The 16,950-nt window shown below is 43.8% G+C and overlaps 1 protein-coding gene across 1 annotated transcript in view; it reads right to left on the bottom strand.

The window, feature by feature from the left end:
- Positions 1–16,648, bottom strand: part of NUAK1 (NUAK family kinase 1) — a 48,900-nt gene extending 32,252 nt beyond the window's left edge. Inside the window, exon 1 of the mRNA XM_057420468.1 lies at positions 16,283–16,648. Within this exon, the coding sequence (XP_057276451.1) occupies positions 16,283–16,585 (303 nt within the window). The 5' untranslated portion in view covers positions 16,586–16,648. The remainder of the gene's footprint in view (positions 1–16,282) is intronic.
- Positions 16,649–16,950: the final 302 nt, after the last annotated feature.

The raw sequence follows: 16,950 nt of genomic DNA, 5'->3' as shown, positions 1-16,950 counted from the left end.
TTTTACAGCTGCCTCACTCTGTATGGTAAAAGCATACAGCAAACACCTGCACCTCTGTGCTTCATTCCCCTCTCCCCAATGTATCATATAAAAAAGATCGTATTTCTAAAACCAAAGCTGATTTACTGCCACTCTATCACTCACTACCTGTATAGAAACTCACTCCTGCACCAAGGCATTAAAAGTTCCAAGTCAGTGCCAGTCCCTCTTGGAGAACCAAGGTACAACTACCTTGGGTTTAATTTTCCTCTTCTTATTCTGCTGATCATAATTCCTATTATCATCTCAAAAACAATGATTCATCAAATGAAGAGGAATTAACTAATCACAAACACTTGGCAAAGGGGTTATATCTTCTTTCTAGTTCCCCCTTTATTCACAAAGGAAAATGTCTGTGGAAGCAAGTTTTAATAAACAGTAGAAGGCACCAGATGAACACATTTATGTTGTACATATACAAAGTGGGTGCCAGGAGGAACACGTACAACACCCTTCCTCCACTTCTTTCCTCACCCCCGCATACGGTGCCTGTTAACAGGATTTGTGAGCACATTTCCTGAGTAACTACTGCCTTACTGGAAAATTTACATCCCTTCATTGTTTGGTACCCCTACCCTCAGCTATGTCCATAAAGCCTGGCATATTTGCACCATGCATCTCTGGCAGACCTTTCTTCATTTAGTGCCGAGAATCCTGGCCTTGAGTCACCCTTACTACCAGACAGATTTTACAGCTCTATATTAATCATTCCAGGGCTGATTTACCACAAGGAATAAAAAAAGTCATTCATCTGGTTTATTCCAATAGCATTTAAAAACACATGCTAGCAACCTGGTTATTGATTTTTTATAATGGGGCAGTGAATCTTGAACACAGGGAGAAGGGAGGGCTAGAGAACTCAAAAATGGAGAGTCCACTGATACATGTCAGAAACCTCGCAAAAAACTTCTCCTTTCCCAAAAATAAAAGGATTTCATACAACATTACTGAAGTCCTACGTTGTAGGAATGTTCAGTTTTAGAAAGATCCTACAAGAAATCACCAATTGCAGCAATAACGCAGTGTTTCCCATAGTGGCACCTCAAGTTGCCCCTTCTCTCCCATGCCCACTGTCCCATAAGAGCCCACTACTGCAAATCTGCTTCCATTCAAATCCTCCCTGACACACAGTGAAACAAGTTTGTCTTGATAGCAGCAGAGATTGCAAAAGATTTTCTAAAAAGCAGAGGCCTGACAAGGCAAGGTTATTGAAGATGTTTGCAGTCATGGCCTGCCAGGACTGGACCCCAAGGCTGGCATCCTGGGAGAGTCCCTGTCATGTGCAGACTTCACCTTCCTGGAGAAAAGAGTAGAACTGCCTACATTTTTCCTAATTCACTTCTAAGTGTAACTACATAGCCTTCTGAATATCCAAAGACACAATATCTAACGCTTATGATCTAATTCTGAAGGCCTAAAGAAAAGATAAAAATGGTCAAGTTGAAGTTTTGGGGCCATCATGCACAGACGGATGGAAGACCATCTCTTTTCCAAAGTCTAATAACTCATAAATATCCCATCCAAGTACGCTGAAGCTTTCAAGGGAAGTTCATGTTTTGGCATAAGAAATTATATCTGGAAAGAAAGCGGGGTAGGGGATTTCCCCAAGGCAATGGAGGATCACAAGTATAATTAAAAGGAAAAAAAGAGTGCTTTACAACCTCAACTATGGATCCTTCCTCTTAATAGATGTTAACCAGCACTAAATGCCCCATCCACTGAAAAGATGAAAATTGCATTTACAGTTAACTTCTGGTGAAGTTGCCAAGCAGATGTTTATTTTTGGCTTCCACATTTACTAAAGCCAAATGCTATACTGAATTGGGACTTCACAAAGTCTAACTGCTTCTCTTCCAGGATACAATTTTGTTGGAACCAAAAAGGAAAAAAAAAAAAAAGAACAGGAGGGGAAAAAAGGCAGGGTAGGAAAAAAAAAAAGCTGATTTCACTTTTAAGTATGAAAAATCCTGGTAGCATCCATTTCTAACACGTCTGTTTATATCATAGTTTAAATAAGGTTAGAACTGTGCAATCGTTATCAGTCAGCTTCCAAACACAGCGCAGCTCCATCCAACATATGTGCAAAAGAGGAGAAGTCACTGGAAGCGAATCCTGTGTCAGTCCAACTTCTGCAAGTCTACACACAGACTGTTTAGCACTAATTAAATTACTGGCAAGTCAAGCCCAAGAGGAGTGAAAGTATTCACAAGCCCCAAGTTTACAGTTCTCAGTGTTAGATGGGTATTACAGATTCCCCCTCCAAAACCTGGAAGATAGATTTCACATTAATTTTGAGGCTTGATCTCACTGCTACCACAGCTGCTGATGCAGTACAAAATGCTAACCTGAGGCAGCAGAGAGGAACTTTAATTCAAGGTTGGTTTTTTCATTGTGATTAAGCAGTGAACCACAGTGAAGTAATCTTCCAGAGTAGGAGTGCACATTGTTCAAGGCACTGATTCGGGGATGAAATGCAAAACCAAAGTCCTGGCTACTTCATTAGAACAAACCCTTTATGACTTTCTTAAGAAGAGCGGTATAAAGCCCTGGTGCCTGGATCTAGTTCCAGTTTGAAAATTACAGTCTCCTGTAATTCCTCCCAGTAATTTCAGTTGGAAATGGGGTTATTCACACCCTCTAAGCAACTGCAAACTATTGCAATGTGCTGCTAAGTAACTGCTAAATAATGGTAACTTCAGCAGTTACCAGAGTCCCTAAAGTGATTTTGCACATTTAAGTGAAAGGTGCTAAATCAGTGCAAGGCTGTAATTCCCATTAAACAAGGAAGGGGGTTAGACATTGTTTGAACTCTTCCTTAAAACTAGTTTCTCTCCAAGAAGCCACCTGACAGTGCATTTTCATTCACTGGTACATCCTGCTTGAAGGAGATGTGGGTAAGTAAACGTGACTGCTTACTCTCTCACTGAAGTTTCTGTGAGCTCAGAGAAGCCTCAGAAACACTGAGAGCTTTGCACACCTTCACAATATCTCCTCTGCCAGAAATGTGAGGTCAGCTGGTACTGTGTGGATCTTCTAATTTTGTTTTCCTGGTCCTGTAGTCCTTTGAAGAAAAAACGAAGTGCTACTTCACCATGAGAATTACAATAGTACAAGGAAAACTTGGGAAGAAACGTCCGTACCTTCAGGCACCACAATGCTCATTAAAACTCAACATTATACTGCTTAAGCATCTCAAATTCTTAATTAACCCAGTGGAATTTTGAAATGTGGAGAGATTTTAAACTTGAGTTTATATAGTTTAGGCTTTTGGATTAACACTGATGAGCAGGGATTCATTGCACAAGGATGGTGGGCCACAGAGATTGTATCATAGAAGTTTCACAGATGTGTTTGAACAGCACAGTTGGAACAGTTAATGGCACAGACCTATCAGAAGCACCTATATCTAGCATATTTTTCTAAACTGATTTAAGGTGGATCAAAATATAAACGCCGCTTTCTGGTAGCAATCTAGTGAACCATAAACCCACATCCTATCTGGAAAAATACTTGGCAAACAAGAAGATTGGCAATAGTGTAACAAAGCCTCACCCAGGTTATTTCACTTCAGAGCTTGCAGATCACTTTGCAATATTAAACTTGTTTTTGTAAAAGCACTGCTTCAGTATTACATTGTTCTGCCTTGACATTACCTATTTAATGGCTCCTTTTTGGAAGGGACTATCCTAGAATTTATGACAAATCATGGTGGAATTGCTACAGAGGGAGGAAAGGAGTTTGCTAACATTTCTTCCCCATCCGCCTCTGATATCCAAGAAATATTTATACCCCTGAAGGTAGAGGAACCTCCTGTTGCTCCCTTCTATTTATTGAAGGTAAATTACCAGGGCCACCCTAATATCTCAGTGGAGAGAGTAACACAGGAACAGGAACATTTGTGCTCCCTGCAGCCAGTTGGGCTTGGAATAGACATGAGAGGGTGAGGAATGAATTATGCTTTCCTACAATTAAGTGGCTGGCGATCAAGCAATTTTGTAGCCTTAAACACATAATTCAAGCTTTCCCTGCTAGACGGGGAGCTCACAACTGCAGGCAGTTGTTCTAAGCAGTTCCGGGGAGGGTTAACTTTGGAGGGGAGAAACAGCAAAGCCATCTTTTTTCTAGATGGAAAGCTTTTGGCTAAGAACTCACCCAGACCCCTGTGATCTCCAGAACTGTTGCCCCCTTCTTCAACACGCACAAACACCTTTTTTGGCACGTGTTTTGGCTGGAGTCAGCTGAACAAGGGAGAGTTAGCACTCAGATTTCTGGGATCCCCTTGCCAAAAGCTAAGCTGTTAGGTAGTGCAACAGCAGCAGCACAGGCTTCCCACTTCACCCTGCCAGTGACCTTCGCACAGACTTGGACATACCCCCTTCCTCAGAGTGAGGAGCAATTCCCTCTCACACTGCTCAATCCAGAAAATCATCTCAGCAAATACCACAAATCATGTCAGACCAAGCAGGGCTATTAAACCAGTGCTGCGCAATGTGAATTGCTGTCCACAAGGGACTGGAGCAAAAGACTGCCTAACCCACTTTGTTTAACTTTTTACTTAAACAATCCTGAAAGGGGACGCTGCATTGCTACTCTGGAAATCACAATTTTAATCTCATTTGAACCACGCATTCCTCAGCTAAACTGCAGAAATAATTTAAGCACCAACTCCCAAATAAGACATTTTTCAACATTTCCTACATTTCCTGGAAATATATTCCCTCTGATGCTGTGAAGTAAAAGCAGACTTTTTAATATAATCAGGTTAAAGTCCTTCCAGTAGCTCTAATAAACTCTAATGTCAGGCTAATTATATGCATTTCACCAGCTCTGCATCTTCACATTCCTCAAAGCAACACCATGCAACACCACTGGAACATCGATCATTCCCATCTCAACCCCACAACCCATTTGCACATACTGCATTGCCCGTGGCAGGAATCAATAGTGCTTCGTTGAAAATAGAGCAAGCTTTGTTTCCCCGTAACAGTAACGGCTTCCTCAAGTTTGCTTTAATAAGCATGCCACAGCTCAGAGGTGCCAACATTTACTGGGCTGTTTAAACATTGTCTAGAGTTTTGCTGGGCAGATAAGAAGAATAACTTGGGTGTACAGTAAAACAAAGACATAGCTGTTTGTGCCAAACATTCAGTTTATGGCAATACTTCATAGGAGTTATTCCCCATAACAACCGAACTGTCATATCCTACAACTACATCCCAGGCAACCTCCCAGCTGAGCTCACTACGGCTGCTGTCTGATGTGCTCCACATACAAACACCCAGAACTACCCAGATGTTCTCTATGTAAAACATTTGGTTTGAAACACGCAGCGCTTCTTTCCAAAAAGCCATTACATTTGTTTAATGCACTCACACAGTTCAACTAAAATATCCTGGAGCAGACATTTGACTGCAACTCTACTCTACAAGCCCCATCTGCAAAAAGAAAAAAAAAGAAAGAAAAAGTAAATGAGAATGCTTTACATGATTTATGCTGTCTTTATGATCAGCCAGTTCATAAAATACAAGCTCTGCTCTACAGACAATAACACAAATCGCTTTCAAGTGTATTGTTTAGTCCTTGCCTGCGTTAAACAAATATTTCAACTGAAACAAAGGGCCGATCTCTACTCTTTGTTTTACAACAGTGTTAATGTAACTGAGAGCAGCGTTTTACCCACGGACATCACAGGGGATGTGATTTTTTTTGTTGTTTTATGCTCGGAGTGAGTGAGTAATGACATCCAATAATGATAACCAGTTACATTCACGGCTGCAGAGTTTTCCTTTCATCCAAGAAAGGCTGGAAGGAGGTTAAAGTACAGCATGAAAATCCTTCCCCCACTGAATTCCTCGCAAGCAATGCACAACCCACAATGAGGCATTTCACAGGTCCCATTAGACCACGTTTTCATCATGAAATGCCAGAGAGGATGGGAGAATACATTTGTTTTATCGAAACACAGAGGCAGGTAGAAAACTCTCAAGCTGTACACCAAAAAAAAAACCCCGTTGCTGAAAAAGATGGCTAGCCCCTGGCCTGGATGCAAATGCACTGCACAGTCTAGCCAAAGGTCCTTATTCCTCCTAGATTGTGAAGACACAACAGTGACCAAGCAGTGATCAGCAGTGGTACACAGTAGTGACCAGGCTCCAAGACACAACAGCTGGCTACCTATGGAAAGTCAGTACCACCCCTTCAAAGTGTGACTACAGCCATGAAAAAGGACACTCACCTCACAAGCGACCTTCCTGAGATGGTTACACCTATACAAGGAACAACTTCCCTCAGCGCAGTGCTGGAGCTGTGGTTGACCCTGTCTCTTTCTCCCCACGTCTACACAATTTCCAGATGAACCTCAAGGAAACCACTCACCCCCTGGGCATCTGAAGCATACCTAGCTCATACAGGAGATGGAGCTTTAACACACAGATAACTATTTCATTATTTCACCTCATTTTGGCGCCCTAAAGAGAACAAAGGGGACAATCTGAACCATTCTATGACAAGGGGCCTGAAGGATACTATGCTTCATGTATAGGCCTGGAGTCTTCCCAGGAGAGCAGTGTGTGGAAGCCTCTCAGTTGTACCCCTGCACAGGCCAGCCAAGCCTGTATTTCCTCCAGCAGGTATCTTAGAGGCATTTTTGTCTTGCACTGGAGCATAGTTACATCATGCTCCAGGCCACATAGCCTTAGAGCATGCACCATCCAGGAAGGATGTGCTCTCCCCTCTTCTCTCAAAGGCTTTTTTTCAACCCCCATGCCAACACAATCCACAGCACGACCCGGCCAAAACCACTGTGCCAGGTGCCCTCAGGCACCCCTGGCCAGGCCTTCACTGCTCCTTCCTGAGCCGAACTCCACTGGGGAAGCTTTGAGATTTGATTTGAGCAGAGTGCTATGGCAAAAATACACTAATAAATGACAGCTCCAAACACATGCCTCAACAGCTATTTTTTTGACAAATGCTTTGCCATCTTCCCCTGTCAGACTTGTGCGTAAAAGATTTAATCTTTTTGCATCAATGACAAAAATGACAATGATAAAAAATGGCTAAAAATGTAATAAAACACCATTGAACAAAGGAATGTTTGTCTAGTTACCACATGGCTCAAACAGGTATTTTTATCTAACCCTCATCACTAACCTTAGTGATCAAAAAAATATTCACACTCAATTTTAAAATAATACCTGTGGCTCAAATAAAGGGAAATATCATTCACCATCAGGTGTTTCATGGAGATTAGAAATAATAGCAGAGATGAAATGCCTTTTTGTGCATGGGAAACATGATATGGAGGTTTTAAGCGCTCCATCAGCAACAGGACCCAAATTGTTCCGATTTACCCATCAATGGCTAAATTTAGCCTCCAAAATTGGCATGGTATCTTTCCATAGGAACAATTCATTTCCTCTTTGCTTTTTTTTAAGCCTAATATCCCTAAACTGGTATCTTTATCCCAAGGCAGTGGTGCTCGAGCCCAAATATGCTGACTCAGCTCCTCGGCACAGTAAGACCTTCGCATAATTGCGAGTCCCTCAAGCTGCCAGATCTCATAACAAAGACACTTGGCTTCTCCAGCCTCTCTGCTTAAGTCGTCCCACATGCTGGCCACCAGGCCAGGTTAGCCAAGGGGCTCTGGGATTACCACAGGCCCCCACTTCCCGGGAAGGCAAGGCAACAAGGACACAATGGCTGACCAAGCAATGCTTTGTCACAGAGGCTGACAGCCTCACGCAAAGCACAGGAGACCCTCCCCTGCACCAGGCTGGCATCCCATGGAATCCAACAGCAAATGGCTTCAGGTGCCATGCCAGAGGTGTGGCTGAGGTGAGCTGAGGAATGCTGACACAAAGAGAAGGGAAGGCCAAGGAGGCAACCTGAAATTAAGTTACATTAGTCACACATTAACCTAAGCAACCTCAACTGTCTTCTTAACACTTGCAGACCACAAGACCTGAGTTTATTCTGTGATTCTATATTCACCTACAACTGGCCAGGACAGTTTCAAACATGCCAGCCATGCCAGTCCCTTTTCCCGAAGCTGCTGTGTGGCTGGGTTGTTTTGGGTTTTTTTAATGAAAGGAACCACCCATTAAAGTATTTTATTTTCCTCCATTGGTGAGAGCAGAGCCTGAAAAGTTACACTTGAGCAGGTCCCAGGCCTTGCATCCCACCATGGGCCAGTGGCTGCTTTAAGGACTGATGCCTCTTAAACCACCAGAGCTAGGAGCAAAGCCTACCCACTTTTGGAGTGTTAGGGAGCACTAAGCATTTACTCCATGCAGTAGTTTAACAGACTGAACTGAGGGTTGGTCCATGGTCTTTAGTTCAAAAGATAAAAAAATACTGAACTCAAATGAATGTACTAAAATGGCACAAGAGCAAGGGACGGCTGTAATCTTGCCCCCTGCCTCTTTCCCCCTTTGGAACACACAGCAAAGGTTACAGGAGGGTTCTCCACATCTATTGAACATCTGGCATTTTTGGTGTGGGTCCAGGATGTTTGATGGGTATGGCCAGACATGAAGTTATCGCACCCAGCCCTGTAGTGTTCAAAGGTCTAGGATCCCCTAATTTATACAACATACTCTGTTGCCTGCAAAGACACGGTGATACATATATTCTGTTTAAAAGCAGATACTTCTCAAATCATAACTTGCAGATGCTCGAAGTCTTTCATGTGGGTAAGACAAATGAGAGCCATAGAGACTGATTTTGTAGCCAGGGAGTACAGGAAGCAACAGCAGGAGAACACTATTGAAAGCCTGGATACACTTATGGCTTTAATGAATTGGTCATCAAACATAACAACACACATATGCAGTTTTTACCTTGCTTTGTAGTTCACTCCCCACCCCCCTCAGCTATCTAGCAAAGTGGAAATTATTTTGAGTTTAGTTTATTAAATGGACACACATGGTACTCACATCTGCTGGAAGATATCCGAGGGAAAAACACTGACAAATATAATCTGCATATTCAGTCAGAGACCTTTTCATCTGAGACATTTCCTCTGACATGCCAACTATCCCAAGTACATCAACCCATCAGGCTAATGACAATAGTTTTTCTATAAAGTGTCTGCTGCATGCCTGGGCAGTTTATGGACAAATCCTGACTTACAAAGGAAGCAAGAAGAGACAAGTTCAATAACTTCCGTGGGTCAGATTCCCACACCAACATGCCCATCACTAGCATGCAAACCATCATAACTGTATGCCAGAGGCAGGAACTGGCAGCAGCTTTCATCCCTCCTCACGGTCATCTTGTACAAGTGTCCTGTTGAAAGGAACATGGTACAGTAAGAGAAGATGCTTTGGCATCAGCATCCTGCTTCACATAGATATAAGGTACGTAAGCATGGTACAGGAGGAAGAGACTCAAGACAGGTAGATGCCCACATCAAAACAAAGGTCAGCCAATTTCTGAATCCCTGGAACACAAGGCTTGTAAACATGTCCCATATGTTCTGCATTTTGATTACCATGGCTGTACACACATTGGCCTGCTGGTGTTCACGGCTTATATACCTGGAACTGGTTTCACGTTCAGCATTCTTCCTTGGCACTGTCATGGCCACCACATTCTTCCTCGCAATTCCTCACTCCAGCAAAGACTTTCTAGTTATTTATTTACCAGACAAAACACAGACTAACTATGATTACAGTTCTGTAAAGAATAAACAATTGCTCACAAGAGCTGCACATTCCACACGGTTTTATTCAACATGTATGACCCCAAACTACAATATATACAATAATTGTCTCCACATGGCAAACCCACATTGTGGTTCTTAAAAAATAATACTAATTTTTAGAACACATGCCACCAAAAAATGCAGTATATTTTGCCATATCTAATGAAAGACTTGGTACAAGCAATTTCCATTCTGTTGTGTTCTCCAGCATATGGTCTATGAAACCATTTGTAATAATGCTTAGGCATTTTATACTGTTTTTAGCTGAAGGCTGCATTATAAACATTGGCTCAAATTCTGTTGTGCATTTCCCATTTAGACGGACCACACTCGGTACACAGCAGGCCAAAATGTGTCCCATTAATTAGTCTAACTTCCCTCTACTAAGTAGTATCTCTTCAGAAAGGGATATATACTGAGGCACAGGGAAGTTAACTGATCTGCCCAAAAATGTTCAACAAAGGGAAAAGGGAAGGGGAGAAAGAAGCAGTTTCTTGGAAACTTTTAATTCTTCACCTGTAAGAAAGCCCAGCATCACTGAAGACATGATGTCCTCTCAAAGCTCAGAAAGAACACGCTGTTCTTTAATTTGGTAAAAGATTTGACAAGACAAGCTAAGGTATTCAGATGACCCCTAACTGGCTAGTCATTAATTCAGACTTTCATATCACTGAACTATACTCCCCTGAACAAATCTGCTTCGCCAACAAGAACTCCCAGTGCAGAAAACAAGTATTTTGTACTAGTGCCTTCCCCCTAATGATCTGCTTGCTGAAATCAGTTGTTTTTGTCTGCAACCCTTTATGTTTAGGTCTTCTTTGGCATTTCCACTACACAAGTGTTTATGTGAAGACTGTAGCAGTACAAGTCTTCTGTAAGTAGTACTTAACAACCAGGTAGTAACTCCTTTTATAATAAGCCCACAATATTCACTGTGAATTACATCAGATGAAATCCAGTGGTTTTTTCTTTTCCCTTTTGAAACCAAAGTCTCAGAGCACATCTGAAAATTAAGGGTGGTACAAATAACAAACTAACAGCAAAACTGTTTTCAGGCCCACATTATCTTTCCAACTTCTATTCATTCTGTAACTAGAATTTGCATGCATGCTTTGGCACAACTTTTACAGAGGATGACCTGAGTTTCACTAACATGCCTCCAGCACCATGAAAACATTGTCCAGATTTAATCACATTATGAGTCCCCAAAAGAACTCAGTCTGCACACCTTAAGTAATTCAGGTTTTGGCAATATGTTTTGCAAGAATGTCTCTTCCACCGAGGAACCTCTGGCCCCACGTAAGTGTGCTGTGGCAGATGTGTATGCAACACCTCACCACAGGCTGCACAGGTTCTGCTGGCAGCTACCAGCTCAGAAGCAGGGAGCAAGCCAGCACTTTCTGTGTGGGTCACAGCGCTGGCATGCAGAACAAAGCAAGAGGCAGCAGCACAAATGGAGTACAAAGGGGGTGGGAACAGAGACCCAAGCTGAATGTCACCGAGGGACAAAGACCCACGGTAAAGAGAGTGCCCAGGAGGCAGGAGAGACCAAGCTCTGCAGGAGGAGGCTGTCATCCTGAGGCCCCTGATGTTATACACTCTGCATGTCTGGAAAAATCAGGTATCAGATTGTGCACTCAAAACTAGCCGATACTTCTGATGATTTTGGCTTCAATCGGCAAGTTTTTCTTTGTCATGTATAAGACGGGGTAGTGATACAAGCCATTGTTGCTATTATTCAAGTGTATTATCATAGCTGTGGAAGCCACATTCACGAATCAGGATCCTGCTGGGCAAAGTACTGTACATGCACCTTACATCACAGCAGTGTTGTGTAGATACTTCCACTGGTGTCTGCAACACAGGAAGATATCTTAATAAGAACAACAAAGAATCTCAAAAAAAACCCAAACAGTTCTGCATCAGATTTGGACATTATACTGGAGAAGATGCATACTGAGTGATCAAGACAAAAATTAGTATTAACTAGTGACCCAGCTGCTAACTGAAGCAGAAGCTGTCAGGAAAAAGTTGAAATATGACATTATTATTAAAGATAAGGGAATACACATGCATAAGAGGGAAGAGAGGGAGACCAGCAAAAGTAAACAAGAGAATTGGGACAAATGTCCCACCTGGCTTTCCCTGCACTCAGTGACCCATGAGCATGGTTTTCTCTTGTTATTTGGAATCCCTGAAAACCACACCGAAAACAAACAAATGGTTGTGCGGCCAACAAGGCCTTAATTACTGACATGAGCTGTCATTGTTGGTATTCATGTTTGGGTTTTGTCATGATATGGAGAAATACAATGAGCAAAACAAAGGTCCTCCTTTCATGTAATCTCTTGTTGTTTCAGGGTTTCCAAAACCCCTGCGCAACTCTCCAAAAGCATCATGAAGCAGAGCTGTCTTAAAGCAAAGGTTTTCACTGGAATTGTAAATGAACTATTTCTGTTGACCAGAAGTTCTGTTTGTTTTTTTTTTTTTACAAGATTTTAACAGATTTTTACAGAAACTAATTTCATTTGGCTACATCCTTCTACCTACTCTTCCATGCAGAAGAGATAAACAACACACACCACCACACATAACATGCCTGCACTGATATGCACCGCGTGCCTGTTTTTCATATTGGGCTGCAGCTTGTCATCAATTCCCAAATAATTAACTGTCTGGAGGAACAGCTGGAGGAGAATAGTGCTTCCTCCACCTGCTGGTGAGGAGGAAGAAAAGATGTCCTGGCACTCAAGCAGAGGGAAGGAGGTGAAGGCTGATGGGAGGCCCCCTGCAGCTATTCCCTATCTCCTCTGAAGTGCAGCCTAAGGAGAGAAGGGGAGAAAGCTCCTGGCTTTTGCAAATGGCAAAATGTCTCCTAAGAACAGAGGGTAACCAAAAGGAAGTGCAGATAATACAGGGCGCTTCATGAGAGGTTTTAAGAAACCAGCAGCGTTAGCAGGCTCCAGGTCCACAGCGGCAGGGAGAGCAAACAACTCCCAGCAAAGCACCTCACAGGAGGGCACCCACAGGGAGCTGTAACAGCCGGGGTATGGAACCGCTGGGTTAAACTCTGCTGGGAGTGCTCCAGGTTTATCTGGTGTCTAACAGGGTTTATCTGGTTGTCTCCCATATTTTAAAGAGCTACATGTTCCTATACTAATTTAATACTAATGCATTGTTGTATCCAGGCATTGCTTTCTGTATAATGTCAGGAAAAGACAGATAGCAAGACTGAAAATGCCTATCTGTATTTTAAAGTTGCATTATAAGGAGTATTTACCCCAGTGGAATCATTTACTTGAAGAATCCAGCAGCACCTACCAGCTTCATGTATCTTGGATAGGATCAGCCAGAGGTGGTCAATACACAGCTTATCTAAGGCTGACATAAGTGTAACTGTGGATTTCTTGGCTAACAAACAGTGAATACATAAACCAAAGAACTGAGCTTTTTGTGTTAACATGTGCAAGATGACAAGTGGAGAAAACACCCACAGAAATGTCACCATGAGCGTTACTTCACAGGCTTGCGATATCATCTCTTCATCCTTACACTTACTAACAGGTGCCTTAATTTAAAATACTGTAAGCTACACAGTGTATACTGAGCCAGTATTAATGAAGGAAATCTTACTGGCAATATCAGGCACCTCATCCGTCATGTAGCAGGCCATATTTTAACTGCTTCATGCAGCATGCAACACTGTCTGCAGTCACTGTGGTAACTAATACACAAATTCACATAAGTTGTTTCCAATAACAAACTAAATGTATCATACTATCTACCTCAGAGCTTTATGGCAGGAAGCTTTATGATCACTTTCCACTGAATTAGGAGGAAAGACAAAGAAACTATGACGATTTGAACAAACATGCAACCTGTTAATAAGTGCCAAAGACTACTTTCATTCAAGTCAAAATAAATCCTGCTATTGATTTCCAGTGGCACAAGACTAATGCACATGTGTACCTTGGATCAAACTGTCTTCTCACCTTGGTTTTACTTCAGTAACGCAGATCTGCTAATTTCTATTTCACTCCTGAGCTCTCCATTTATACAGATGACACCAAAACTGAAGTTTGTGCCTGGCTAATCATACAGGTATCTTCAGGAAATGCCATACAGCTAAAGAGATTGTTGACAGACAAGAGAAGCAGAGAGGCCAAATAGAATTGCTTGGACAAGGCTTATAACTGGGAACACAATACCACTGCCAAGGTCCAGCTCTGCAATCTGTTACCATGCACCTTGAAATACCTGCTTACCACTGAGTAAAGATAAAAAATATTAGCTAAACCAGTAGCAGAATAGGAAGCAAATGGACTGGACTAGAGCAACCTTGGGACTCTCTCTTGCTACCTAGCTGCCAGTTGCAGAGATGATTTGTACTGGATGTGGTACAAGAGGGTGACAGATAACTTGCTCGCTGTGTGCATCCCCTGCTGGGCATCCAGTCCAACCTGCTCACCAACACTGCAAATGCTGCCCACTAACAAGAACTGCGGAAAGGAAAGAGGAGAGAAAGGTGGTGGTGAGGGGGAACTGAAGGAAAACTCTGCCCCTTTCTGATCACTCATCCTGTCAGTGCTCTCATCTCACCCACGGAAAGCAATCAGTGCTCACCGCCAACAGCCAGACAGCGGAACTGTCAGAAAACAAGAAGCATTTTCCATTCACTTTGGTCTGGCTGGATTCCTGACAACTAGCTTTTACTCTGTAAGCAGACAAAACGTGGGTATTTTACATACACTCACAGATGTTAAAGGTCAAACACACATGTTGCACCAGAACTCGCCTGCAGATTAGTTAATAATTATACAGTGCCACACGCCAAGGCTTGTATTACTCCAGTATAAAACTCACAACCCAGTAAGGATTTGTTTAGCTTCTACATGCCAGCGGACAGAGTGTAACATTACTACAGTATTCCGATTTTCACCCTCTCCATTTCGAGATGGCATTAGCCATACAAATTCACTTCAGACTGTATCATCTAAGTACTCTTAGCTGTGTAGCTGAAGCACTTGACAGCAAAATAAAGCAAGCCCTGGCATGCTGTTAACTTGGAGGAGATACACATCTATGCTACCTCCTTTCCTCCTGTGAGGGCCCTTCCCAAATCTGCATCTCATATTTACAATAGTCACCTTTGCTTTAATTTATCAAGTCTTTTGAAAATAGGGATTTTCAACATATTTGCTTATTTACTACATTTGGTAGTGCAACTCAAAACTAACGTACTTACAAAATAGTAGTTAGTATATAACCTAGCTCTGGAACTGTTAGCCTGGAACTGTAAAACAGCCAAGACAGCAAACTTTAAAAATCATGGACTTGGTGTGAGCATGTGCAGAGATGTCCATCTCTGGTTTCTCTTTAGCCAGCCCCCAAATGAGCTAATAAACTGAAAGCATACATGATACGACTCTACAACTTGGCTGAAACACACATTTTCACTGTAGACACAAAGATACTTAGTTCCAAAGTAAAACATCCCTTACTGGCATCTGCAATTTCATTTTCTGTTTTACAGCTGCTTCTGCCTCTAGGTGCATGTTGAGCTTCCAGGCAACAGAAAGGGAAAGATACATGAGGCAAAACCTATACCATCACAAGGGAAATGCCTCGCTTTTAAATGAAGTCTAGTAAAAACTCAATTAGTCTTTTTCAAACGAGAAGCAGTGCTAAGACCTCTTTAGAAAACCATCTATTTCTCTGGGCGATCTTTAAAGCAATGCCTGCTTCTCATTCGCTCACCCTTTGTGAACAGTTACGTATTTTAGGGAAGGAAAAATGACAATAAGCCTAACGCATACATTTCTTCAGTTGCATTTCTGAACCCTGCTAGAGCACTGTACCAATGAGGAAATGCTGAAGCTGAGTTATTGCTTGGACAACGTCCGGGCTGCTTAAAGTCTCTAGCCAGCCGGCACCGCTGAGCGGTGAAACGGATCGTAAAGACCAATGGGGCTGGGTTGCAGTCCCTGCAATTTTTTTAGGTGTCAGCAAAGTTCAGGTCACAAGAGTATGACTGAATCATGGCATTTTTAATGGGAGAACCAATGTCTTCACTTCCGATGTTACTTTGGTTAGCTGGGGGATGTGACAGGTTCCAGTAAACCACTGGGGAAAGATAACTTGGTCACAGTGGTCCCACATGTAAAACCAGAACAAAAACTATAAGCCACCCTATTCTTCCAATAATAACACCTCCTTTTAAAACATATTGATGAGTTACTACAACACTACACCACTACCCTCCCCCACTCCCCCCCCAAAAAAAACACTAAGTTTCTCCATAGGATCTGGACTCCAAACAAAGCCCTGGCTGGACCCAAGCGGCTGTGGACACGGGTGGGATGCTCACATGCTCCCGGGGCTCCGTGGCTGCCGCCTCACCGAGACACATACAGGGACCGGTCCCAGAGGGACCGCAAACAGTCCGCTCCATCCTGAAGTACGTGTTGGAAAGCAACATATACATGCATGCACATTTATATATAAGAAAAAGGCAAAGAGAAGTCCCTCCGCCTGCCATACCACTCTGCCAGAAAACCTCTCGATGGCCCGCTTGACTTTGCCATAGGTGCCTTTGCCCAAGGTCTCCTGCAGCTCGTAGCGATGCTTCAGGTTGTGCTTGTGGTGATGCCGCTTCACCCCCTGCTGCTTCGTCGCCGCCGTTACCTCCGGAGACGGAGCCTCCACGAGCGACTCTTCCATGGCCGCTGCTGCCGCCGCTGCTGCCTCACCGCCGCCGGCCGGCTCGGAGCCGCAGGAGGAGCAGCGGGGCTGCACGGGGCTGCTGCAGCTGCTGCCGCAGGCGGCCGCCTCGGCGCCCTCCATGCCCGGAGGCGGCGGGCGCAGAGTGTGAACGCCCCGCTGGCCTCAGAGCTTCTGCCTCAGCCCCGCTCCCGCGCCGGCACCATGGGGCGCGGCGGAGCGGGGCGGGGCGCGGAGGCAGCAGCGCCCCACACTCTCCTCCCCTTCCCCACCGCCCGCCCCGGCGGCAGCGGCGGCAGTAGCGGCAGCGGCACAGCCGTGGGGCGGACCCTCCGCTCCGCCCCGCCCCGCCCCGCCTTAGCTGGGCTGCCCCCAGCGCAGCGGCCCGGGAGGGGCAGGCCGGAGTGGCGGGGTCGCTGTCCGGCAGGGACCTCCTTTGTGCTCTGAGGGGCCGGGGTTCCGCGGCCAGCCTCCCGGCCTGTTGGAAA

The sequence above is a fragment of the Pezoporus wallicus genome, unplaced genomic scaffold (assembly GCF_028554395.1).
Source record: "Pezoporus wallicus isolate ANWC-B61680 ecotype Strahan unplaced genomic scaffold, APGP_CSIRO_Pwel_v1 contig_2871, whole genome shotgun sequence".
In the NCBI taxonomy this organism is placed as follows: Eukaryota; Metazoa; Chordata; class Aves; order Psittaciformes; family Psittacidae; genus Pezoporus; species Pezoporus wallicus.
Note: the sequence above shows the minus strand (reverse complement) of the source record. Positions and strands in the feature narration are given on the sequence as shown.